Source organism: Camarhynchus parvulus, chromosome 4A (assembly GCF_901933205.1).
Source record: "Camarhynchus parvulus chromosome 4A, STF_HiC, whole genome shotgun sequence".
NCBI classification, from domain to species: Eukaryota; Metazoa; Chordata; class Aves; order Passeriformes; family Thraupidae; genus Camarhynchus; species Camarhynchus parvulus.
This window is the reverse complement of record NC_044600.1, coordinates 17,605,270-17,631,915: the sequence shown is the minus strand read 5'-3', so window position 1 is coordinate 17,631,915 and position 26,646 is coordinate 17,605,270. Positions and strand designations below refer to the sequence as shown.

The window sequence follows — 26,646 nt, the reverse complement described above, 5'->3', positions numbered from 1 at the left end:
TGCTCTGCAAAACCTCACGCTGGAGGAGATGAGCTTACAGAACCCTGCTGCTCGGCATCTTTGGGATTTTTTGGCTCTGATTTGGCAGCTCCTGATGGGTTTTGCTTGCTTTGCCCAGGCTGGGTTGGACGGGGCTTTGAGCGAGCTGGTCCAGTGAAGGTGTCCTGGCCCATGGCAGTGGGGTGAGACCTGGATCTTTGCAGGGCCTTCCAGCCCAAGCTGTTCCAGGATTGCCTGCAGAGCAGCCCCAGCTCTGCAGGGCCCAGGCACTCCCTGCATGGGCTGACTTGTTGGGCTTTGCCCCGGGCAAACACCGGGGCCCTGCTCAAGGAGGAGAAACAGCCCTACCACAGAGCCTGCAGCCAGGACCCTGCCCTGGGCACCCACCCAGCACCCCCTCCTGGGGAGCAGCTGAGCTGGGGACCCCCGGCCACCCTGCCCATGGCATCCCAAAGGCCCTTGGCTTGGTCATCTCACACCAGGCACCACAACAAAGCTCTTGTTTCAAGATCTTGGCCTTAATTTGTCTGTCTGCAGATCCTGTGTGTAAAAGGGAGGTAAAATCCTTCCCTCTTGGGGGGATGTGGCTGCTTGCCAGGGAGCCAGAGGGGGTTTTGGGGCAAAACCTGTGCAAAGCAGGGGGAGCTCAGTGAGGTGGGAATAAACCTGGAGCCCAGTGAGGTGGGAATCACATCTGATGGCAGCTCCTTCAGGGAGGGTCGTGCCTCCCATGCTCCGTCTGATTCGAGTCCGATGGAAAAGTATCATCTGTGATTAAAGATTGACGGTAATTACATAATGGGTATGCACCAGATGATGCCCAGACAAGCTCCCTCCTGGGATTTCCCAACTTTTGGAGTGTTTGCAATCATCCTAAAGAGCTTCCTTCTACCAAGGAAGGTGGAGGGAGGGGGAGATATTTATTGATTTTACCGCAGCACCCGGCACAAGGCTCAGCAGCGGTCACCAGAGCCAGGCTGTGGCCACCCTGCCTGCCCTGATAGCTCTGGGACATGGTCAGGCACAAGAAATACATCCCCCAAGCCTTGCAATGGCAATAAAAATGTAAAAAATAAGGGAGCAAAGCTGCTTTTTGTGCTTTTTGGGTCTGCTGGCAAGAGCAGAGCGGCTGCAGCCGTGTGCTTGCGCCGTGCCCGGTGACGAAAAGGCAACGTCAGGATGTTCTTGATGGTGGGCCAGCTCTTAATCCGTGTGTTTGAGCAAAACCCAGTTTGTTTCTTAAGATTGGTGGGAGAGGGGACAGCTGGGGCTGTGGGGAGCTTGTCTGGGATTAAACCTGCCTGAGAGCCAAGCACGCCAAGCTCACCAGCCCGGGGAGAGCTTAATTAAAGTCAACGCAGAAGCGTTTCCAAGAAAATAATTCAGGGTTTCTAAACGGGATATTTTCATTCTGGGCCCAGAACGTCTCCTTTTCCCCTCTTCGGTGTCAGCTTTAATAAAACAAAACGAGATCTCCAAGAAAAACAAATTGGAGCTCTTAAAAGGCTCTGGGGAGATAAAAATCAGGAACAGTGTTGCTGGTAACACCTTGGGTTATTAAAAGGGAAAGAATGCTAACGATGCAAATCGCCTCGGCCTTTCTTGTGGTTGCTGCCTGCCCACCCTGCCAGGGGGGCACGGTGCCCCTGCCCTGGCCCCGGGCTGGGCTGCAGGGCCCCGAGGCTTTGCCCCTCACTGGCCAGGGCATGGGGCACGTTTGGGAAATGCTCACACAGGGAGCATTCCGGAGTTTCCTTTCCCGAGGTTCTGGTGGCAGCTCCCAGGGTCAGGGCGGGTGTTGAGGGCAAGTAGTGAAAAGCGTGGAAGAAGAATGGCAAGGAGCAGGTTTCAGGGCACACCAGACTTTAAAACAGCAGAAATCAGGGCTGGGGATGTTGGGAATATGCCACAGCCCATCTGAGCTCTTTTAGAGGTGATGAACCTGTGAGTGGAAATTGCAACTTGGACTTTTTACAGCCTGAGAGCAGCTGGGTGTGGCTTTGCTCCTCATGCCGAGGCACCGGGCTGGGAAACTGGGCTCACTTGCTCTGAATGCAGTGCCCCAATCCCCTGGGGCTGCTGGCCCACCCTGAGGGATGCTCTCACAGTGCCCTGGCCCCTGACAGGCTCTCCCAGCCCCTGGCCTCCTGCTGCTGCCCAGGATGCTGGAGCAGGGCTGTGGGAAGGGCTGGGGGAGTCGCTGGGGATGTGCTTTGGTCCCTCCACCCTCTGCTTCTGCCTCCCCATAGCCAGAGAGGACTCAGAGCTGCCCCTTCTGTGCTCCCATCCTGGCCTGGGGCTGGGCATGCCAGTGGGGCAGGGCACAGGCACAGGGCTGATGCTGCTGCAGGCTCCTGTCTGTCCATCTGTCCAGGAGAGGAGAATCCTTTCTGACAGGGTGGCTTTAAAAGGCCCAGGGTGATGAATTCGAGGCCAGCTCCTGCTCTGCTACTGTGCCCAGCAGCGTCAGATAAGGCAATTACAGCTTTATCACTTAATTGCAGAGTACAGTAATAGGAGTGGTATCAGGATAGGCCGTTGCCAAGGAGGGAATATCAGTGGTGTTGGGTTTTATATTTGTTTTTTCAATACAAACTCATTGCAGCCTTAGCACTGCAGGAGGTTTGATGTCTTTGTGAGGCTCCTCCTGCCTGTTCCCCACCATTCCCCCACCCAGGGGGAAATTCAGCATTAAATAAGAGCTGTGCTGACTCTCCTGATGCCAGGGAAGCTTCTCCAGAGTCCCTGAGAACCCAGCCTGGGAGGGGAAGGGGTGAGGACTGACAGGGATGTTGTCAACAGTTTGTGGACAGCTTTTCCCTGGCACCTTGGGAAGGAGATTTCCATCCCTTGCAGGTTTTTCCTGCCCTGCTCAGCAGGTGTGGGGTGTACAGGGGATGAATCCCTTTGCACCAGGCTTCTCCACTCTCAGTGTCAAGTGAGAAATGCTCCATCACCGCCCTGGAAACCCAGATGGGAAAATGAAAATTTTATATTTGGCAACTCTTCCGCAGCCTGCTGGGGTGGTGTGGGAGAGGTGAGAGACGTTGGCTGCCATAGCCAGAGCTCTGCTTGTCTCTGACTCACGTGGTCCCATTTTCCACTCTCCCTGTGGAGCCATCAAGGAGGCTGAGCACTCCCAGTGCCAGGATTTGGGGCATTTCCCCACCCAAACTGGCCTGGCTGGTGCTTTTCTGCCTTGAAATTGGGGATTTTCGAGACCCAGGGTGGGTTTCTCACCAAGAACTGAAGTTTTGCCTTGCTCATCCTGATGTCTGCAGGGTCAGGTGGTAAAAACTCAGGTGATTTTGGGGCAAGGGATGGTGTCAGAGGCTTTTAACTGGGACAGCTGAAACTCCCTTGGGATCTGCATTTTAGGAGAGGACCTTTATTAAGGGAGATTCATATAAAATCCAATGTGTTGCCCAAGCTAAGAAATCATGGCAGATTTTTTTTAAAGCTGTTAAACTCTGCCCTGCTTCAGTTCATCAACCAAAGCATGAACCAAAGAGCCCTGAGAGGAGGCACTTCAGGTCCTGCTGTGACCCCTGTGCCTGGCTGTTAACTCCTGCTGGCCCATCCTAATCTCCATCTGCAGATAAGATTAGCCCCAGCCTGGTTTGCAGAGCTCCTCTGCTTCCCTTGGGACAGCATCCTCCCAACCCCAGGGTTCCCAGCCCCACCATCTGCAGCCTCCCCCCGCCACGGTTTGTGTTCCACTGACCTCATAAACAAAAAATGACGCAAAACAAAACCCCACAAAAAACAATTTTTACAGCGGGCTGAGCTTTCCTACTCCCACAAAGGCGGTTGTTTAGATTTTTATTGCCGGATGAAGAAGGAGGACAGAGATAAAAAACAACCCTAAAAGCTGCTGGGGAGATGATGCAAGGCAGGGCAGCGTGGAGAGCGATGTCTCTGAGGGCTTTCATGTTTCCTCTGCTTCCGAGTCAGGAATCAGCTATTGCAAAATGCCAGGCTGGCTGCAGCCCCTGGCCACGTGCAGACACTTTCTGCAGCAGATAACTCCTGCTTTATCACCCTCCTGAGCCCTGGAGGTGGGCAGGGTGATGGGGAAGCAAGCAAGCAGGATGTGGGGCTGCTGTGGAAGCAGCAGGCTCCTGGCTGGGTTCCCCGTTAGTCAGGCTGAGGAGTCGATCTCCTTTGCCATTTTCTTATGAATGAATCGGTTTTGGCTGGGCCCGATGGTCAGACTGGTTCAACGAGGAGCGGCTGCTATCAGTCTCATCAGCAGAGGAGACACAAACCAGCCTCTCCCTGGCTCTGCAGGCTCCTGTGATCCCGACAGGCCCGGGGCTGAGGGCTCAGCTCCTCCATCACCCCCTTCCCTCCCTCCTCTGGGCCTCTCCCGGCTCCTGGGCACGCTGAAGCTTCAGGGACACCCCAGAGCCAGGGTGGAAGCACCCAGGGCCCTGCACCCCGAGCCTCCTGCTCTCCAGGTGCATCAGTGCTGCAGCAGGGGGTTTCAAGGGATACTTTGAGCTCCAGGTTGTTGTGGGGAGCACAGCTCGGCTGTGTTTGCTGTTCCAGTCCTTAGCCAGTGGGAAATTCTTGACATTTTGCCACAACTTCAGCTGGAGCAGTTGGGATTTGGGATTTTGGGGCACAGGGGCAGTGCTGATGTGCGGCTGCCTCTGCTCAGCCCTGCTGTGAGGATCTGCCACGGTGTCGCTGCTCTTCCCTCCATTGTTGGCACCCAGCAGCCCTGTCCCTAATGCCACCCCACAGGCGTGTGCCAGCTCCCTTGGGCAGGGATTGCCCCGTGCCAGGGTCACTGCAGAGGCTGAGGAACCTGGTGATGCCTCAGGAGCAGCATCCCTGTCCCTGGTGCTGTCACAGAGCAGGGTGGGCTGGTGTCCTCCAGCACATCCCCATGGATCCCTGCTGGGGACAGCACAGGGGCTGGACCCACCCACGCTTGGGGCTGGAATGGCCCCTCACAGCCCTCCATACCCCAAAATCCTGGCAGGCTCAGCCCCACGCTGCTGAACCCTCTCAGTCCTGCTGTTCCCTGCGCCCCTGAGCACGGATGGGTGAAGGGGGAGCTCAGGCAGCTGAGAACAGAACTGGGGGCTGTGGGCTGTGCTCCCTCCAGCAACCCCACCCTGGGCACCTGCAGGACAGGATGAGTTTCGTAGGGACAGGGGTAATTTTGTAGGGACAGAGGTAATTTTGTAGGGACAGGGGTAATTTTGTAGGGACAGGGGTAGTTTTGTAGGGACAGGGTGGTTTTGATTCCCCCCAAAAATCCCTATTTCCATGGGGAGGAAGAGGAGGCTCCCTGGCCACAGAGAAGGCATGCAAGGCTTTTAACCCTGACTGGCAGGACCAAACCTCCCCCAGGGACTGACAGAAACCTTCATTAACCTGCCCTGTTGTTTATTCACATCTCAAAGCCCTTGATGCAGCAAAAAGCGAAGGCTTTTCCTCAGGAAAGCACATTAATGTTTCACCTGCCTTCAGAGCCCTTTGCCACCGGGGCACCTGGAGTGGTTGGGGCTCTCCCCAGCTCCCCTCGCTCTGTTAAACATTGTGTGGCTCCAAGGGAGCCCTGCCTGTGGCTGTCGTGTGGGCTCCAGCCTCAGGGGCCTGCTTTTTAATTTATATGCAGATGTGAGTGTGTGCATGGATCCACAGAGGGATATTCGTGCCTGTGGATCCCAGATCCCCGTCCCAGGGGCAGCAGCAGGAGCTGCAGGGCTCAGGGGGGGCTCCTGGGATGGCGATGGGAAGCAGGGGCTCGTCCTGCTGTGCCCCCCTTGCCTTGGCCGTGCCTCTGCCCGTCCTGCCTGCAGGCCAAAGGGCAGGGCTGGCCCTTCCCCAAAGCCACCCAGTGTCTCAAAAACTTTCAAATGAGAGCAGGTCAGCCAAAAGTGACAGCCCGTTGGCAAAGGGGTGTAACCTGCTTCTTGCTGGGCTAAAAAAAAAATAAATAAATAAAAATAGTAATTAGATAAAATACAGCTGGTTTTCACTTTCCTTTAGCGGTCAGATTTGCTTAATGACAGCTTGATCTATTTTTCTGAGATATCCAGTTTTCAAATGTTTTCAAATGTTTCAAAGTTGTTTTCAAATGTTGTCTTTAATGTAAGGAAGCTCCAAGAGATTAAAATCACATGGATATTTTACCCTTCTCTTGCCCTCTGGGTGTCTGCTTCAGCGATGTGCTGTGATCTTTTTCCTGCTCCCTAGGCTCCAGGAGCACTATCCAGAGGTGCTGCTCTGTGCTGCAGAAACTCTCCAGCGCTGGGACAAGAAATAATTTCCTGATGGCCATCAGGAGAAGGGCCCAGATGTTCCAGCATGGAGCTGTTTTGTCCCACAGACCCTGTGTCAGCCCAGCATGACTCTGTGCCTGCCCCAGGGCTCTGCTCAGCCTGCTTAAAAACAGCTTTTCTTCATTTATTTCGGTTGTTCAAGATATTCTCTCCGTGGAGAGGCTCTCCAGTGTGGTCAGCCTGGTGTCCCTGTGCCAGGGGAGGGCTGGGGCTGAGCCCTGGGGCGGGGTGGGGGAGAGCTGAGGTGGGAGAGGCCATGGAGGGAGGTGCTGCCTCCTCTGTGAGTGAGCCCTGGGGGAAAAACAACTCAAAATCCACCTGGCCCAGCCTGGGGAGGGGCCTCCCTCCCCTCAGAGAGCACCTGGAGCAGCCACCACCATTTTCCCTTTCATATTTCCAGCCCCCTTCATTGTTGGGTGTTGCTGTCGAGTCGGTTTACAGCACAAAGCAGAGATTACAAGCAGTTTCAGATGGCAACTTTTTATTATTGAGCATGGCTGACTTTTTAAACACTTTAAAATTGTTTATGCCTTTTTTCACTCTAACTGTTGGTTACAATAAGTCAACATAACACTATTGGTGAAAAGTTCCAGTGACTTCAACTAACTTTCTACAAATACTTTGTCTAGCTGCGAAGTTTTCTTATCTTTCTTCAATTTTTTCACTTCTTTCAGTCTCTTTGGTTACAGCTTTGGAGAGAGCTCCTTTTTCTTGCTTCTCAGCTTCTTCCTGCTCCTTTAGCTAACAGGCTCATTGTTAGCCCCTTCTACAGTTGGGTATTGGGCAGGTTTTGTTTTGGGGGAAATTTGGGCTGTGTTGGGTGGAAGCAAACAAGTCACATAACTGAAATATTTTGGTAATATTGAGGTGGCTGGCTCTGCCCAGGTGCCACAGGGGAGGAATCCCAGCCCTCTCCATTTCAGGGTTTTTGTTATTTGGGAGAAATACTTGGGAGTTCAAGCTGGCCCTTGTCTAGGGGAAGGTACAGATATTAATATATAAATATATATATTAAACAGCATGTAGGGATTGAAAAGACCTGTTGGTGAGGCACTTGGGGACATGGTTTAGTGGTGGGCTGGGCAGTGCTGGGTTAGCAGTAGGACTCAATGGTTTCAGAGGACTGTTCCAACCTAAACAACTCCATAATTCCATGATTCCAAGACTGGACATGTCGACCACCAGAGGGTTTGGAGGAAAGGCTGTGCAGGACTGGGAGAAGGCCACAGATGTCCTGCACTGGCAATTATTTGTCTAAAACCAGTGCCTGGGCGGGTGAGGAGCTGTGGCCAGGTCTCCTGGGTTTGGTGTCCAGCCTGCTGGGACTCTGCCCTTAATGCTCAGGGCTGGCAAAGGGCTGGAAGTATTTTTCTTTCTGAGTATCCCTTAATTAGCTGAAAGGGAAGGCTGTCAAGTACCCAGCTGGGAAGGAAAAAGATCTTCGTGAGCCTGTGACCAGCCCAACATTTCGCCTCCATTTATTTTCCCTGACTTCTTTGTTTTCCCCTTTGAAAAAAAAGGGTGTTTTTCTCTTTCCTTTCATTTAACTGCTATTTATTTGCTGGTAAGTGGAAGGAATTCAGCTGGGATCAGCCTGGCTCCTGCCAGGGCCTGGAGTTGAAAAGTTTCCATGGGGGGGATGTAAGAGCAGAGCAGGGGGGTTGTTTTGCAGCCGCCGCCGGCCCTCGCTCCGCGGCTCCCTGGGGCACGGCCAGCCAGGTTTGCAGGGCTTTCATTCTCCTTTTTTTTACTGGGATGTTGACAAGTGCCCATGGGAATTGTGGTGGGAGGAGCATGGAGCTGGGCCGTAGGGTTTCTTCTTCTTCTCCGCGCTGTTAATGGGAAACAGAAGATGGCTTGGGAGAAATTTGGCAAAGAGGGAAACTTTTCTGTCTCTTCCAGCTTGGAAAGAAGTTTCCTTTCTCACCCCTGTCTCACTGCAGAGGGAGGAGGGTTCCCAAACACAGCCCAGGAGGGGTTGGTGGGAGCGGGGCAGGGGAGGCAGAAAGTGCCCAGTGATTTCACAAGGATGGAGCAGCCTTGGGCCACCAGATTTGTTTGGGAGTGGAGCCCAACCTGCCTCCCACTGGCGGCCAGGATCCATCCCATCTTCTCCCCAAGGCATCAAGGGCTTGGGGTACCCCAGGTGAAGCAACACTGGGGATTTTTGAGATCCTGTGTGTCAGGTATGATGTCGTGTAGATGGAGATGCAGTGGTGGATCAGTGATGGACACTGGCTCCTAGAGGGATGCACATGGATTCTGTGCCTGGCTGGGACATGAACCCCTGACCTTGGTGTGAAGAGCTCTGCTGGCTTTGCCCCTCATCCTGGATTGTGAGCCAGAGCTGCTTCACCATCTTCTCAGAGCTGGGCTGGCTGGGAGCCACAGCTCCACGTCCCAGGGGGTCACAGGGCTGGCCAGGCTGCTCAGTGGGAGCCACAGCTCCACGTCCCAGGGGATCACAGGGCTGGCCAGGCTGCTCTGGCTGGGAAAAGCCATGGCAGCTGGCAGGGCAGGGACTGCTCCCAGAGTCCCACTCCAGCCCTTTAGGACTTTCAGGTGTGCCCCCAAAAGTGGCAGCGCTCACCTGGATCACAGCCTGGGAAACTTTGGCTGGCCCTGGCTGAGACACATCCCAGCCCTGCTGGCCCAGTCCTGGTGCTGGTGCTCATGTCCTGGCAGATGCCTTCCCCCTTTCCTCCCTCCCTTCCCCTTCCATCCCTCCTGCCCACCCAGATGAAGCATTGGGGTGAATTCCTGAGGCTCCATCACCCTGGTTCCTCATCTGCTCAGCCCTCCCAGTTCTCTGTGGCTACAGGAACTGGTTACCAGTACAACCCTGCCAGTTACATAAGGTGGCCAGGGTGGGATTCCCAGGAGATGACACATTTTGGGGCTGGAGAAGCAGAAGGGGGTCACACCTCCCTGCTGGGGACAGGGGATGGCCGTGGTGGAGGGTGAGTGCTCAGCTGTTCCCAGGCTTTGTGACCTTGCACTGGTGACTGCAGGAGGTTAATCATAGTCAAAGCCCAGTGAAGTTTGGCCAGGTCATGGCTTTTCCAAAGAGAAAAGAGAGAGCTTTGGACGTGCAGCAGCCACTGTCTGGGCCCAGAGCTGACCCACAGTGTCCCACCAGAGTTAATCATTGACACCACCTGGGAACCTGCCTGGCCTCAGCAGTGGGAACTCTTTCCCCAAAAACTCAGGGTGAGGGGCCTGGAGGAAACCCCAACCCACCAGGATGCATCAGGATGGGGAGAGCAATATCCCTTCACCTTGACGCTAAACCAAACTCTAACCCTGATCCAGACCCTACCCTTATCCAGACCCCAACCCAAACCCTAATCCCAACCCTGATACTGCCCCTGTCCCCGATCCCAAACCTTTGCTGTCCCTTTCATTTTATAAGGTGGATATTGTGTTTATTGCCCTGCTGGAAATGGGAGAACCTGGAGCAGCCAGTGGCAGCCACTCAGGATCCCCTGCTGGGCTCTCACTGCCATCTGCACCTGGAGCTGGACAGAGGGGAAGGATCTGATCTGCTTTGGTCACCCAGTCCCAGCTGGGAGGTCCTGGGGCCTGCTGTGTCAGGAGATTTGGCAGAGTGTAACCCCCAAATCACTCTACATTGAGCCCAGGAATCATGAGACTTGGGTTCTGGCTTCCACTGGTGAGGGCAGGCTCTCCAAAACAGAGCTGGCTGCTGTTGATGGGTACCCCACGATGCTTTTCCCACCCTCCCACTTCAGGGCTCCCATCCTTCAGTTGTATTGCAGGGGGAACATTGAGGGGCATCACAACTGAGGAGAAAACCTGTGTTAAAGGAAGGGGCAGATGGATAAAATCTGGAGGTCTGCTCTTGGCACCGTGTGTTTGGGAGGGTGCTGGGACCCAGGGCAGCCGGACCCTGGGCCGGTGCCGTGCTCGCCGCTGGTGTCCTGATGCTGGAAGGAGGTTTTTATGTATATATATAAAAAATACTTTCTTCTCCCTGTGGGTGTGTTTTGAAAAGGGGCTTGGGAACAATGAGCATTAACAAGCAGATAGAGAATTAAATGCAGGGTTTGAGTCTTCAAATGTGTGCACATTTCAGAGCGCGTGTTTGTGCCAAGACAAACTCCGTCAGGAATAAACATCGTTTTACATGAAAGGCTAATTACAGATTGGTGCTCCGCGGGTGGGAGGAGGGAATTTTCACCAATTAAAATGGAACTTTTCTGTTCTTCGTAAAATTGCTGGATGAAAACGCAGCCAGGGGCTGGCGAGGCGTTTGACAGCGCAGTCAAGGGGGGAGATGCTCATTCCCAAGATTTGTATTTTCTCTCCCAGTGCTAAAGAGCCTTTGCCAGTTCATCTGGGCAGGAGCTGAGGGAGGGCACTGGTTCTGCCCAGCACCAGCTGAACACCAGGACAGCCCTGGGCTCTCCCACAGGGAGATGGGACATGGGCAAACAGGGTCCAACCCAACATCCCTTGGAGTCACAAACACCAGGAGAGCTTGGAGTAACAAAATCCTCGGCCTCCTTGGGTGTGTAGGTCATGGAAAGACGTCTGGATGGGACGTGGCCCACGTTGAGGAGCTGCAGCTCCTGTTTGTTGGGTAACTTCAGTGTGTGGTAGGTGAATCATCCCTCAAAAATTGCAAGCCAGAGGCGACGCAGAGAAGAAAAACCTTCCTGGCCTGTGGAGTGGAGTGCTGGGAGGAAAACTCCCGCCTGGGCACATGGTGGGTTTCAGCTGCAGAGCACATGCTGCCTTGTTGCTTTTGGACAGATTTCACAAGAATTTGCATTTCTGGACCAGCTCTGGAGCCTCCGAGGCTGAGGCTGTGGATGGGGAGGATGTGATGCAGCCCAGAAACCAGCTCTAACGCCATTTTGCTCTAGCCAGGGCTGAGTTTTATGGGTTTGGAATGAAATGGATGCAAAATGTGGCTGGGACCGAGATTCTCCGGGATGTTGAGCGCAGGAACCCCAGGCAAACACTCCGTGCCTGCTGCTTGCCAAGTGAAACCACAGATTTGTCTCCATCTCTACTTAGTGTGGCCACAGGGCAGCTCATTTTGGGACTTTTCTCTCACATAAGCTGAGATCTGTCACTTAGTGGTCACAGGAGGTGGCCTGGGCATCGTCTCTTAAAAGTCCCCTGCGTCCTTGAGGGAGAGGGGAGGCAGAGAGACACAACCAGGAGAGGTGTGGTGGGGTTTTAAAGCAAAGTACATTCCCAGCCTGCTCTACTCCAGTGCTCTGTGCTCCTGAACCAGTTCAAAATTGCTGTTTTAAAACTCCCCTGTGGCAAAGACTGGATTGGCACTCGCCTGGTCTGATCTCTGGGAAGCTGTTGCCTTATCCATGGCCATGGGATCATGGCACAACGACAGGAGCTTCCACTTCTACAACATTCACATATTTCCTTACCCTCTCCTAATACCACCATGAACAGGGCACTGAAAGGGTCTTTAGCCAGACCTGGGCCTTGAATAATTCCTCTGAATAATTCCATTTATTCAAATTTTCAGGCTGTTGTGAAATTGTTTTCAAAAGAGGGGGTTGGGGGGGAGAAGTCAGCCAAACCTGATAAAGGAGGACTTTGTTCTGAAGCTTTAGGGTATGGTACCAAGCAGGGCTTGCTATACAATTAATGAGTTTAGCTGGCTTTGAGCTGCACGTGATGCACAGTGGCTGCCACCACAATGCCCTGCCACCACCAGCTCCCATCCAGAGAAGTCTGGCTTCAGTTTGGCGCTCTTCAGCCTTGGTTTGGGGTTCTTCAGCATCAGTTTGGAGGGTCCTCAGTTTGGGGCTCCACAGCTTTGGTTTGGTGCTTCTCAGACTTGGTTTGGTGGTCCCCAGCTTCAGTTTGCTGCTCCCCAGCTTCAGTCTGGGACTTTCTCAGCATCAATTTGAGGCTCCTCAGCATCAGTTTGGTGTGTCTGGTGTTGGTTTGGTGCTCCTCTATCTCAGTTTGGTGCTCCTCAGGTTCAGTTTGGGACTTATCAGCATCATTTTGAGGCTCCTCGGCATCACTTTGGTGTGTCCTGGTGTTGGTTTGGTGCTCCTCACCTTCAGTTTGCTGCTCCTCAATCTCAGTTTGGTGCTCCCCAGGTTCAGTTTGATGTTCCTCAGCTTTGGTTTGGGGCTACACAACTTTGGTTTGTGGATCTTAGTTTGGTGGTCTCCAGGTTCAGTTTGGTGTTCCTCAGGTTTTGTTTGGGATTCTCCAGCTTTGGTTTGGGGCTCCTCATCTTCAGTTTGGTGTTCCCCAGCCTTGGTTTGGGGTTCTTCAGCATCAGTTTGGAGGATCCTCAGTTTGGGCCTCCACAGCTTTGGTTTGGTGATTCTCAGACTTGGTTTGGTGCTCCCCAGCTTCAGTCTGGGACTTTCTCAGCATCAATTTGAGGCTCCTCAGCATCACTTTGGTGTGTCCTGGTGTTGGTTTGGTGCTCCTCATGTTCAGTTTGCTTCTCCTCAATCTCGGTTTGGTGCTCCCCAGGTTCAGTTTGATGTTCCCCAGCTTTGGCTGGGGCTTCACAACTTTGGTTTGTGGATCTCAGTTTGGTGGTCTCCAGGTTCAGTTTGGTGTTCCTCAGGTTTTGTTTGGGATTCCCCAGCTTTGGTTTGGGGTTCCTCATCTTCAGTTTGGGACTCCACAACTTCATTCTGGGCCATTTTGGTGCTCCTCAGTTCCAGTTTGGTGCTCTCCAGGTTCAGTCTCTGCTCCGCAGCTTCAATTTGGGGTTCCCCAGCTTCGGTTTCAAACTCCTCAGCTCTGTTTTGCTGCTCTCCAGCTCAGTTTCCCACCCCACTGTGCATCGTGGTGGCTTCCTCAGCTCTGACTTCTGCATCTGCCTTTATTTAAGCCTTGACCATTCATCCCTGGGACCGGCTCAGCCCGCGGGGGGTGTTGAGCACATGGGGCTGAGCCGCTGGGAGCAGTTCAGGCTTCACTTTGAGACACAAGGGGATGACGCAAATGGCTCTCCAAGGGCACGAGATGAAACAGCTGCTTGGTTTTCACTCCAGATGTGCCGTGGGAGCCCTGCCGAGGGGGGCACAGCCGCCTGCTCCCCCACAGCCCCCACCTGGGAAGGGCCACCAGGTTGCCTGGGCTCCCAACATCGAGCCAGGTAGGGCTGGGCAGGGCTGTGAAGATGCGTGATGAGGTTTGTCACAGCAGCCTGGAACGGGTCAAAAAGTGATTTATTTCTTGTAGGGGAGGTGCAGGAGGCGAATTACCTTTGGCTGCCTCATGTCTCCCCTGAGAAAGGCCAGGTGCGTGGGGAAGGTGACCCTGTGTGCATCTTGTCCCCATCCCCTGTCCCAGCTGCGCGGCGCGAGCGGGAGAAGCCGCGGGAAGCAAGGGAAGACACTTCCTCGAGCGGCGGATCTGAGCTCACCTCCTGGCCCTTGATCCCTCCAGCCCGGGCTATGTGGGTCAGCGGGGAAGCACAGCTGAGAGCGACGTCCCTTCCTCCTCGCCCCCTGGAGATTTGCTTTTAAAGGAACAAATAGGTTTGGCTTCAAGTGCTGCAGTCTGATTTTTTAATGACGTTTTTTGGAAACAATGAGCTAAATACCAGCGGGGTTTGGATCTGCATCTCAGAGTGGTGAGATTTTCTTCCTTTCTCACCTTCCTGCTCCTACCTTGCTCTGCCCTCAGAAACCTTTTTCTGCTTAGGAAAACGTCAGCAATGGGGGAAGTTTGTCATCCTGTCAGATGGTCCTGCTGGAAATAAAGTTGGTCTGGTATCCAGGTGGGACCACCTGGACTGACCCTGGGAGCCCTGCCCACCATGAACACACAGACATGGTGCTCACAGCCCTCAGGGACCCCTCAGCATCACCAGCCCCACTGCAGGGGGAGCTGAGCCCCCCAACCCCCTCATCTGCCTCAGGGTCCCCAGGAGCTTTGTCATCCAGTGGTAGGAGGAGGAGAAGGTGACCAAAGCATTCCTGGTCCCTCCTCCACTATGGGCACAACTTGGTGCTCTTGGGCTGGTGGGCAAATGGGTTGGTGGGCAAATGGGTCACCTCACCAGTTTTCCCTCTGTCCTGAACCCAGGGTGGGTGGTGTTGGGGGGGAGGGATCATCCTGGCCATGCTATTGCAACAGCTGGAAGTGTCCAAGACCAGCTTAGATGGGACTTGGAGCACCCTAGGATAGCGGAAGCTGTCCCTACCCATGGCAGGGAGTAGAACTGGATGATCTTTAAGGTCCCTTCCAATCCCAACCCTTCTGATTTTATGATTCTGTGATCTCTAACACCATTGAATCACTGTTCCCCTTGGAGAATTCCAACCCTGTCCATGTGGAAGGCCACATTGCTTTGGATCAGCCACCAGCTTGGCTGCCTTTGTTATGTCAAGGTGGGAGGGAAGAATCTGCGGAGCTTTAGCTGGAGCTTTCCCCTTTGTGTGAGAGCTGCTGGTGGAATGTTCTCCTTGGTCAACATCTCTGCTCCAGCAAAGCAGCACCAGCCCTGCACTGGGCTCTTCCCTGGCCCAGAGCATCCCTAGGACCACCAGGAAGGTTCCATCAGCTCTGTAGGTGGCTTGGGCTGGGGTGGCAGCTGGGGCTGGTGCTGTCCCCAGCCCCTGGAGCAGGGTGTGTGCCCTGGGGGGGTCCTGGCTCCTCAGCTCCTTCAGTCCCTTCACGAGGGGCTGTGGTGGCAGCAGGGTGGGATGGACAGGTCTGGGCTCCATGTAACTCTCAGTGCCAAACAGGGTCAGCAGAGAGGTGGCTTTCAGAGAGGGACAACGCACCTTGAGTCACCTCTCCTATCAGCAACCCCCAAATCAGAAGTCATCAGAAGTGCACTTCCCCTCACCAAAAGCAGAGTGCTTTCATGCCTTTTGGGTTTTGTTTGTTTGTTTGTTTGGTTTTTTTAATGTAGAAATATGGTTTCTGAAGCAGTTTGTGTTTCTGCCAAGACATCTCGTGCATGTCACCTGTCAAGTTGTTTCTGTCAGGACACCCCTGTCACCAGCCAGGTCCCCCCATGGCACCCAGCACCAAACCCAGCCCCTTCAGCTGGGGCTGGTTGGACTCACAGCACCCTAAAACACAATCAAGTCTTAACCCGATCCCTGTCAAAGTTCTGGCAGCTCCTGAGCTCCTTCCAGCCCCATCCTCGGCTGGATTCTCTCCATAGCTTCTTTTAGGATGTGCTTGATAAACCTCTGTGCCTCATGTGGGGGCTTGTCTGTGTGTTTCCATATCTCGCCCAGCTTATCAGCCACAGAGGGTGGGAGGTGTGGCCAGGCTGGGAATTAACCACCCCCTGCAAACCCTCTGGAAATCAGGAGCAGAAATTCTCCCCCTTTTTTTCCACTGTGGCTTTAAACCAAGAGGTAACTTCTGCAGCGTTGGAGAAGCCGTAGGAGGGGAGGTGCTGAGCCCTGCCTGGTTTCCACTGCAGGAACGGCTGCCTCTGCCCTCCACATCCAGCAAAGGCCTGGAGAAACTTCAACACCACAGATTGCCCAAAATAAACCCTTCTTTCTCTGGAGTTGATCCAAGGATTGTACCCAAAGGTGTGGGTTTGGGACTGGGCTTCACCTGAGCTCCATTTCTTTCCCAACCTGTGCTTTTCTGCCATCACCTCCCTCCATCCTTGCCCCAGCCAGGTGAATGGAGATCACTGGGGATAAAACGGGGAAATCCGTGTCCGCCCTCTGTTCTGGTGTGAATCACGGCGGGATGGAGCCGGCACCGAGGCGGTTTTGTGCTGCCCCCAGGTTTAGCCGAGGCTTCCTCCCAGCGCTGGAGCCGGCCCAGCCCTCCCGGCTTCCCGGGGCTTCGCTGGGAAGCGCTGGGAAGACAAAACCCCGCTCTGGAAGTGAGGCTATTGTTCTTACTAATTTTAACTGGATGTTCTTCCCCAAGCCTATTTTTATTCATTGCTTGTGGTAAGCCCTTTCTCTAAGGTAGAGCAATTTGCCACGGGACTCTTTTTTTTTTTTTTTTTTTGTGTGTTTACCAATTTTAATTGAGAGATATCTCCTTTTTACAAACCCAGAGCTGGAGGAGCTTTTAAGCGCCCGTTGCTGAGCCTCCTGCCCTGGGTTTGCTTTGATCTCTGCAGGTGAGTGTGCATTTTTGGGGCCAGAGATTGATCCTGCCTATTTGCATGTAAATCCCCGGGTTATTAAGATCCGAATCTGGCCCTTTAAATTTAATACTCCGCTTTATGCTTTTATTTCCGCGTTTCTTAAAGTAATTTCCAAAAATAACAAACTTCAAACATGACGGGGCCATCTAACGTTTTACTGCCTTGGCTGGAGTAGAAGGAACATTTCTGGAAGTATATTATCCAATTTAACGAGCCTTTCCCATCCTGGCGTGGCTCCCACCCCTCACCCCCTCTCGGAGCTGCTCTGGACGGCTCTTTGGACCCGTGCCACCTAATCCTATTAGAGGGACTTTGGTTACTCTGTGCCTTGTGTTTGTAACCAAGAAAATCGGCTGCACAGGGGGGTCCTCTCCCTTCCCCTCTCCCATCTTTTTGCCTGCAGTTGAGACGAGAGCCCAGCCAGTCCCACGAGGTTCCTGCTCAGCCTTTGCTTTTCATTTTATTGCTCGGCTCTGCATTTGTTAAGGAAGATTTTGAAGTAAATTGGGTACTCGTGAACTTATAATTAATTTGGAAGGGTCAGCTCTTCGCAGCCTGGGGAGGGCTTCTTTGTGTGGTCCTTTTGTGAAAGGCAGAGGTTGGAGAGGCTGTTCTATAGCTGGGATTTGCTTTTAATAGGGACCTGGCTATTTTTTGAAGATCTCACAGCTCTGGAAGGACCATGAGGGTGTTTTTATGCAGGGATGTGATGAAAAGGTTTGCAGAGCCCTTGGCTTGGGTGCAAAAAAAAAAAGCCCAACACAAACCTAAAAAGGGATAAAGAAAGGTAAAAGGGCCACATGTCCTGGGGCTGTGCCTGGCAAACCAGAGCCAGCACCTGGAGCTTGGAGATGCTCCAGGAGGTCCCCCCATTTGATGCCAGATAGGGCTGGGAGCCCCTTGTCCCTCTGTCCATCCTGCTCTGCCCCACACACCACCCAGGAGACCTCTTCCTTCTCCTCAGAGCTGTTAGAACTGAAATTCTTTTCCTTACCACATTGCTTTTCTTGAAATCCTGCATTTCCTCCCCAAAATAGTCACATAAACCATTAAAAGGAGAAGGTGGAGGGCGGGGAGAAGATGGTGGACAAGAGGAAATGGCCTCAAGTTGTGCCAGAAGAGGTTTAGGTTTGATATTAGGAAAAATTTCTTCACTAAAGGGCTGGTCAAGCACTGGCACAGGCTGCTCAGGGCAGTGACAGAATCATTGTCCCTCCGGGAATTAAAAACCATGTGGATGTGGCACTTGGGAACGTGGGTTAGTGCTGGGCTTGGCAGTGCTGGGGGAATGGTTGGACTTGAGGATCTTAAAAGGCTTTTCTAACCTTAAAAATTCTATGATGGGCCGAAAACAAAGAAATAAATCTGTGAATAATTAACATTTCTGGGAAAAAAAAAAGACAGACAGACAGTGGTTTTCTCTAGAGTGGGCTGGAAGGAGACAGGGCATGATGGTCCCACTTGGGCATTGCCTGGCAAGGTCAGGGGTGGAATTTAACCTGGGATAAACATGTGTCTCCATCAGCTCAGCTGCAATGAGGAATCCTCACTGACCGTGGGGAGAGGGGAAGGTGAGGAGTGAGGGAGGGTGGGTGATGTGCTCCTGGGAATGCAGGGCTGGAGCTCAGGACAGGAACCTCTCCCTAGCCAAAGCTGGGGAGCAAAGGGCTCGGAGGAGCTCAGGGGGCTTTTGGCAGTGGAGATTCCTCATGGAAGTGCTGTCAGTGGGGCATCCTCCCATGTGCAGCCAAGGTTGTTTGGAAAGAGCATTGAAACTCAGTGCCTTCCCTGGGACACAGTAACCCAACAGAGAGGAATGCAAGGAAAACCTGTCCATACTCCATCATCGTGCCCTATCTGTGGTGCCACCAGGTCTCTGTGTCATTTATGAGTTGCACTGTTAATTAACTACGTGATGGGGCTGCCTCTTTGCCAAGACATCTCCAAAGCTGTGCTTGGTCCCTGGTTGATTCCCCCGGCCCTGTTGGGTGTCCCACGCTGACCATCACCTTTCTCCTCTCTCTCCCCAGCATGGGTCGGCTCCCTGGCCATGGGGATGATTTTTTTCTGCTCTCCCATCGTCAGCATCTTCACCGACCGCATCGGCTGCAGGACCACAGCGGCCATGGGGGCCACCATCGCCTTCATCGGGCTCCTCTCCAGCTCCTTCACCAAGTAAGGCTGTGGAGGGCACACCCAGCTCCTTGGAGAGCTCCTCTTCCTCCCTCTTCCCCACAATCCCCCTGCCAACACATTGCTGCTGCCTCTGGGGGCAAAGCAGGTGGTGCCCATCTGCATCAGAGATGTCCTGGCATCCCTGCAACCCTTGTGTGCTCAGCCTGTTCCCCTCCAAACTGAACCTTGTGTGCTTAGGTAAAAAGAGAACAAATTTTACCCAAGCAAGGGATTTCAGCCCTCAGATCCCTCATTTGATCTTTAAAACAGCAGGAGAGCTTGGTGTGCCTCTCATGGGCAGCTCCAGAGAGGCGCTCACAGAGAAAACCGTTCAACCTTTGCAACCATTTTCACATTTGGTGCTGAAAGTAAATTAATGCTTAAAATAATATTTGGTGGATTACGCCTAAGAGGGAGTTTCTGTGCAGGGCAGACAGGGAGGGGAAGGCAGACAGGGTTTGGAGCAGTTTGTGGTGTTCCTGCCCTGGCTCGTGTGCCTGCGGCAGCACAGGGCCACTGCTGCTCCTTGTTTTCCATGTCTGATCTCAAGCCATGAATTTCTGCTGGCAGGCACTGGCCAGTGGCAGGTGTACCCTGTGTGTCTTTCCAGACCAGAAATCGGGGTTGGCATCGTTGTGGGAGCAAAAAGAGGTCACCTCTGGGGTAATTTATGTGACACTTATTAAACACAGTCTCAGAGGCTCCATGGAGACACCTCCAAAGCAGCATTTGCCCCATTTTTTCTGAATAAAAACATTGCTTTGGGTTGGATTTCAGTTAAAATCAATATTGTTTTAATTAAAATGCTTCGAAGAGTGGGTTTTTAAAGCAAATACACACCAGTTTTCCAGAGGGATATTTGCCCATTCTGTGCTCCTCCTGGATGAGCCCCTTCATCCCAGCCCTGTTTCCCTGGATCCCCAAGTCCTCATCTGTGGGATCCCCCCATCATGCTGGGAGTGGGGATCAGTTCTGATCCCCAGGCAAACCCCCCAGGACTGTGGCCAATTGCAGATGGGATTTTTGGGTTTCTAAAACCATCTTGGACAGCAGCATCTGCAGCTTCCTCCTCAGGTGCCACCCTTTGTGTTTGCAAAGGTGATGGCAAAAGGTGCAGTGGGTCCTGGGGGAAGCTGTGCCCTGGCATGCAGATCACAGGAGCTTCCCATGGAATCCTGCTTTCCTCCCAGTCAATAAAGCTTGGACTTTTTTGCCCCCTCTATTGTAAAATGTTTGTGCAAAGAAAAAGGGCTCGTGGGACCACACCTCTGCCAGGGGCTTGTTGTGTTGGGCTTCAAAAAAACCTAAAAAACTAAAATCAAACAGTACAGGCAGAGAGGAATATCATTTCCAGGAGAGCTACCGGACTAAAATCCCCATTTCCTGCCTCTCTCACTCTCGGACCACATTCCTCTGGCTGCCTTTTGAGGGAGAAAGGAGCCCCTTTGCAGCTGGAGCAGAGCGAGGGGAGCTGCGAGGGCAGAGCAGGGAGCCTGTGGGATTTGGCACTGCTCCACCTGGGTGGTGAAGGCTGCTCCTGAAATTCAGGGCCTGTGGCTCCAGCTCTGCCTGAACAACGGAGAAGCTTTTCTTTGGTCCCTCCTGCCAAGTCACTCCACCACAGCTGGAGATCATTCCCCTGTCCCTGTTGCAGAGGGACACAGCCTGGCTTTGGTGGGCTCAGGCAGAGCTGGATCAAGGCTCACCCCTCCTTTATCTCCTAGTTTCTCTAAAATGGGTTTATTTTGTCCAAATGGAGGAGCAGCAGTTCCCAGCAGTGCACTGAGCTGCTCCAAAAGCTCTCTGAGCCACCAAGACTGTGTGGCAAGACCCCAGCACCCGGCTCAGTGCCTCTGGTCTCAAAATATTGGGAATTTTGTAAGGAAACCACTCTTGTCTCAAAATATTGGGAATTTTGTAAGGAAACCACTAAGAAACCAAATATGCTGAAAAGCAAAGCTCTGGAGAAGGCTGGATGGGGTCAATGCAAGGCTTTTCCTCTCTGCTGCCTTGCTCTGAGGTGTCTCCTGCACTGGTAACCAGCTCAAGACACAGAGACCTTGTGTGCTCTCAAATAAAGAGAAATCCCAGTTAAGGCTTTAGCTTGCCTCCAGTTTAAGGGAGTTGGTTTAGCGTGAGGAATGGGATGGCCAGCTCAGCAGGGCTGTCTTCACATGCCCCCAGTGCCCTGCCAGCCCTCCTCCTCTGCACAAATTGTTCTGTAGGGAGGGTCGGGTCCCTTTTCATCTGCTTCTCCTCCCCCTCCACAATTTCTGCCCGGTTACTCCTGCACAGAGAAATCCCCCCAACTTCTGCCAGCAAGGATGAACCAGGGCTGTTCCCACTGAGAGCGGGAAGCAAAAGGAAGCTGATGGAGGGAGACCTCCTTGTCCCAGGAGAAACAATTATCCATTGTCAACCTCACAATCCGAGGGGACGATGCCGCCCTTCCCACAGGACAGCTGCTGGCTGATTCCCAGTAAGCAGGCTGGGAAATCCTGGCTCTTTAAGAAGCATGGCTGAAAGGAGCCCCTGCTCATGCAGGGCTGTCTGAGCATCACTGGGAGCAGATGGGGGCTGTGGCATTTGTCTCCACTAATCTGACACGTCAGCTGAGCTGCGGCACCAGCGCTCCTGTGACCAGGCCAGGGCTGGTGCGTGGGAGGTCGGGCACGGCCCACCAGGCCCAGCTGCTTGCCTGGCTCCCACAGAGGGGGTTCTGATGTGGTTTTGCTCTGGAGTGGATGGAAATTGCCTTTCATGACAGTCATTTGTCTCGGCGCCGTCAGGCAGGGCAACAGTGTTCTGCTTTCTGCTTGGCAGGCTGGAGGGATGAGCGTGTAATGGAAGGCATGATGTGCTTGTAGAGGTTTTCCCAACTCCCAGCTGCTCTGGGAGATGTGGGCTGCTGTCTCCTCACTTGCTTTGGGAGCAGCACTCAGTCTTGCTCTGAGGGTTGGAGCACAGACCCTGCTTGTACAACACCCTGAGCTGCCCAAAGGTTTTCCTCACACTTTCCCCCCAGCCAGTACCCCATGACAGACCTTTGCAGCTGGATGGATTGCATGGGAATGAAGAAAAAAATTCCCTCATCTGGACAGAAACACAACAGGTTGTTTGTACTGCCTAAATCCAGGCTTCTTTGTCAGCTGCCTCTGTTGGGAAAATTGGGCTGGAAACTGGGAGGTAGCTCCTTCCAAGAGCTTTCAGCACTCTCCATCTGCTCTGTAGAGCAGCCACTTCACTCCCTCTTTGAGTGCAGCCACCAATGTAAGGTACAAATGAGATCTATTAAATGTCTAATTAAAGCTCCCAGAGGAGCTTAAAGAAGAAGAACTTAATTAACCAGCCTGGAGCCTGGGCAGAAACACCACATTTCCTTCCTGCGTGCCTAATAACCAGCAGGGTTGGTGCCTTCTGCTTCCAAACCCTGGGTGGAGAATGTTTTCAGTTAGTCCTTTCAGTGGAAAAATTAAAAGGAATCCTAGCTAAAAATATCCCACCATCCCTACCTTAGAAAATCTTGTTTGCTGTAATTGAATAACCATTGAAGTAAGGTCAGCTTCCCAAGGAGGCCAGGTTGGCTGCTGCCTTCTCCTGGTGGCAGAAAGCACTTCCCAGCTCCACTTCATTTTGCTGCAGATTTCATGTGCCAGCTGTTAGGTGAGGATTATCCTGGTTTTGGTGAGGGGATAAGCTCCTCGAGTCCAGACTGTCTGTGCAGCACCTGCGGCGTGTGACACCCGGGCCTGTGCAGCACCGTGGGGGAGGAGGAGGAGGCTCCCTCACCCCGGCCTCACATCCCCACTCCCTTGTGTGTTCTTCCAGGTCCCTGGAGGTGCGTTATTTCACATATGGGATCCTCTTTGGCTGTGGCAGCTCCTTCGCCTTCCAGCCCTCGCTGGTCATCCTCGGCCACTACTTCAAGCGCCGCCTGGGCCTGGCCAACGGCATCGTGGCCGGGGGCAGCTGCCTCATCTCCGTGCCGCTCCCCTTCTTCCTCAAGATGGTCGGGGGTGCCATCGGGCTGGCACACACTTTCCAAGTACTCAGTGCCTTAATGCTCATCCAGATCTTCTTGTCCATGACCTACCGGCCTATCCTGACGCCTTCTTGTGACTCTCAGCACGACGGGCACGACAAGCTGGGCAGCCGGAGCGTGAGGCGTCAGTGCTGGGCCCAGACCCGCAAGTATTTCAACCTGAGGGTTTTCCGGAGAAAGACCTATAGGATTTGGGCCTTTGGGATCGCTACTGCTGTCCTGGGATACCTCGTACCTTACATGAACCTGGTGAGAGCCCTGGCTGGGGCTGGAAGGGGAGGGAAGTCCCGTTCCCCAGAGTGAGGGGGAGGTGGGAAGGTGGGGACGGGCAGAAGGGGCAGAGGCACCAAAAGCCTCGAAGCCGAGAACCTGGTGCACATCCTGTAAACAGGAATAGTGATGGATATGGTTTTGTGTGCCCTCTGTGCCAGGGTAGGCCAGGGTCACTTTTCAGTGCTCCTAAGGACCAGCACAGGAGCAGGAGAGGAAGGGCCTGCTGGGTTTGGGGTGGGTGGAGGGTGCAGGTCAGTGTGGTGTGGACACTGGGTCACACAACCAGCCCAAATCCATGAGCCCTCTGCAGGAAATCCCATCCATTTGGGGAAATGAGAGGGATCAATGTACTGCAGCTTCATGTCCTTGTGTCCTTCCCTCCATCCTAGGTCAAATACGTGGAGAAGCGATTTCAGGAAACCAAAAAGGACTGGATCCTCCTGGTTTGCCTCGGGGCCATGTCAGGGCTGGGGCGCTTGATTTCGGGCCGCATTGGAGACTGCATTCCTGGGCTGAAGAAGATTTACCTGCAGGTACAGTGTGTTTTACCTGCAGGTACGGTGTGTTTTACCTGCAGGTACGGTGTGATTTACCCACAGGTGCAGTGTGATTTACCTGCAGGTACGGTGTGATTTACCTGCAGGTGCAGTGTGATTTACCTGTAGGTACAGTGTGGTTTGCCTGCAGATACAGTGTGATTTGCCTACAGGTACAGTGTGATTTACCTGCAGGTACAGTGTGATTTACCTGCAGGTACGGTGTGATTTACCTGCAGGTACGGTGTGATTTACCTGCAGGTGCGGTGTGATTTACCTGCAGGTACGGTGTGATTTACCTGCAGGTACGGTGTGATTTACCTGCAGGTACGGTGTGATTTACCTGCAGGTATGGTGTGATTTACCTGCAGATACGGTGTGATTTACCTGCAGGTATGGTGTGATTTACCTGCAGGTACGGTGTGATTTACCTGCAGGTATGGTGTGTCCAGCCCTCCACGGAGGTGCTGGCCAACCACAGTGGGGCAGGGATGGTATCTCTACATTGGTGTCCATGCTCTGCTTAATAACTGTCAATCACAAAGCCTTTACCAACCATTGTCTGCTGTGAGGGAAGAAAATTGACTACAGAAATATGTAAGAGTCACACACTTGACCTCAGGGATCGGTGTCTGTTCAGCAATCAAACTCCATGGTAGCTACTCTTCCCAAACTACCGACACCCTTTAACCTCCTTGTGGTTTTTGAAGAACAAACTGCTGAAATCTAGCAGCTAATCCAGCAGTTAATCCTTCTTAACCCTTCTTAAAAGGTTATTCTTAAGGGCCTCTCCGAGACAGGAGCAGTGGCTGGATGGCTTTGCTGGGTCCAGGGGAGGGAGCAGTGGCATTGACCTGTTCTGTGCCATCTCCATGACTCTTCCTGCTGCCCATCCCCTCTCTCATGCCCACTTCTGTTCCCCCAGGTTGCGTCCTTCATGCTGTTGGGCCTCCTGTGCATGATGATCCCCCAGTGCCGAGGTTTCGAGGGCGTCATTGTCATCTGCCTCTTCCTTGGCCTCTGTGATGGCTTCTTCACCACCATCATGGCCCCCATTGCCTTTGAGCTGGTGGGGCCCATGCAGGCGTCCCAGGCCATAGGGTACCTCATGGGGCTGATGGCCGTGCCCATGACTGCAGGCACGCCCATTGCAGGTGGGTAACACCACGGGGCTGCACCAGGACCCAGCGGGTGGGAGGGACATGGTGGTGGCAGCCTTCACCTGTGGTGGTGTTTTGGTGTGAGGACAGAAGCGCTGGTTTGAGTTTTCTGGTTTATCAGGTCACGTGGAGGTTGAGGAATGGGGGTGGCTTCACTCCATGCTATGTCCTGTGGCATCTCAGGGCTTCTCTCAAGGCTGGTGAAAGGTGGTCATTGGGGGAACAGTGTGCCAAGGTCACATTAAGTTTGCAGCTGAGCTAAAAATTGGCAGATAATAATTTTCTAGGAGTCCTTTTAGATGGAATCGTAGTTAGAGATAGAGACACCTGAGCCTCCACAAGACCTGGGTCTGTGTTCCAGCAATAACCCCAACGTCCTTAACAGCAAGGGCTTTGCCAGAGCTGCCCCTGGGCAGCAGGACCTCTGCATCAGCAGCACTAAGCCAAAGCTGGATAAGCACCTCCGATCTCTCTGCTTCCAGCAGCAAAGTTCATTCCAATGCCCTCGGGATGGAACATGGGGCTCACAGACCTCCCACTGGGAGGGTGCTGCACCAGGACCCCCTGAGTGGGGCTTGCTGGGTGAAGGGGCCCTTTACATCAGCCTAAACCCCAGGGAAGCATCCACCCAGGAGGGATTTTCCAGCTCTGATCAATGGCCATGTGTTATTCTCCAAGGATGCCTGGCTGTGTTGGAACTTGCCAGACAAATGTAGAACCTGGTTGGGTTTTAAAGGCTTGGCTATTGTTTGTAACTGGCAGTGTGTGTTTCACAGATGGAGATAAAACATCCATCAGGGCAGGGCCTCCAAAAGGAGACAATCAGCAGAGGAACAGCCCCTGCCCACTTTCCCATTGCCTCCTGGCTGGCAAGCCTCTGGGAAGAGGTATTGGGTTTAACACGTCTCAGCTTGCATTTGGGATTGTCTGGGATGTGGACGGTTGTGTCCTGTTCTGGAGAAACAGGAAGGGCGGCTGAGGCTTTCCTTCTCCACTCCCTTGGTACACAGTGTTGGCTGCACGCATCCCTTAATCCAGGGCGTAAAAATTCCAAGAAATGCAAACGGAAAAAAAAGATTAATTTAAAAACCCAAATCTCCCCAGATCTGGTGGGTGACGCAAGCTGCACTCGAAGGAGAGAACAAGCAGGTCATTAGACTAATGAGCTCATTAGACTGACGAGGCTCTAACGTCACCTCTCTACTTTTCCAGGATACCTCAACGATTATTTTGGGAATTACGACGCGGCCTTTTACTTTGCCGGGGTGCCGCCCATCATCGGTGGCCTGGTGCTCTCTGTGGTGCCGCTGGTCCACCAGAGGATGCTGAAGAAGCAGCGCCTGGATTCTGGCAAAGACAAGATGCTGGTGTCGGAGGCCGTGGTGAACGGGGAGCTGCTGCCAGGCTGCCCAGCCTCTGAAGCACACATGTGACACCACTCCTGGCTCTCCCAGGACACCAGCAGCCTCTCCATAGCCCCAGCACAGGCCCTTTCCCAGACGGACCGAAATTCCCAGTGATCGCAGATGCACTATGTTTGTAAAGGAGAAAACACAAACATTTCTTCTAGTTAAAGGCTTTTAACTAGCAGAAATGCTCTTTTTTTTTGGGACAATTTTGATTTCAAAGCCACCTTTTGTTTTTTTCCCCCCCAACCATTTTTGTAAGGAGAACTCTCACCAGGATTCAAACTTGATCGAGCTCCCGCTCCTCTCCCAGTTTTCTATACGTCACGACAGAGGTTTACAGATAATAAATGCCTTTTCCAAGCAGGCCACGGATGGAACTTGTTGAACCTTGCAGCTGTCCATCCTCCTCCTCCTCCAGTGTCACTCGGGTGTCACATCCAAGTGAGACAGCCCCCTCCCCGTCCAGCACCTGGGGCTGTTTTGGAGACAGAGATCTGAAGGAGGAAACGCTGCTTTAGTCTGATGCACAAACCAAATAAATGTCAGCGAGTCCCGCTTTCATCTTCCTCTTTCCTCCTTTCCCGCTGCTCTCCCACACCCCCAGGGAGCTGCAGCTGGGATGACAGGGAGCTCAGCTG

At 53.2% G+C, this 26,646-nt stretch overlaps 1 protein-coding gene across 1 annotated transcript in view; it reads left to right on the top strand.

The window, feature by feature from the left end:
* Positions 1-26,032, top strand: part of SLC16A2 (solute carrier family 16 member 2) — a 34,664-nt gene extending 8,632 nt beyond the window's left edge. The window contains 5 exon segments of the mRNA XM_030967471.1: positions 18,444-18,588; positions 22,417-22,879; positions 23,293-23,436; positions 24,365-24,593; positions 25,812-26,032. Coding sequence (XP_030823331.1) covers positions 18,444-18,588; positions 22,417-22,879; positions 23,293-23,436; positions 24,365-24,593; positions 25,812-26,032 — 1,202 coding nt within the window.
* Positions 26,033-26,646: the final 614 nt, after the last annotated feature.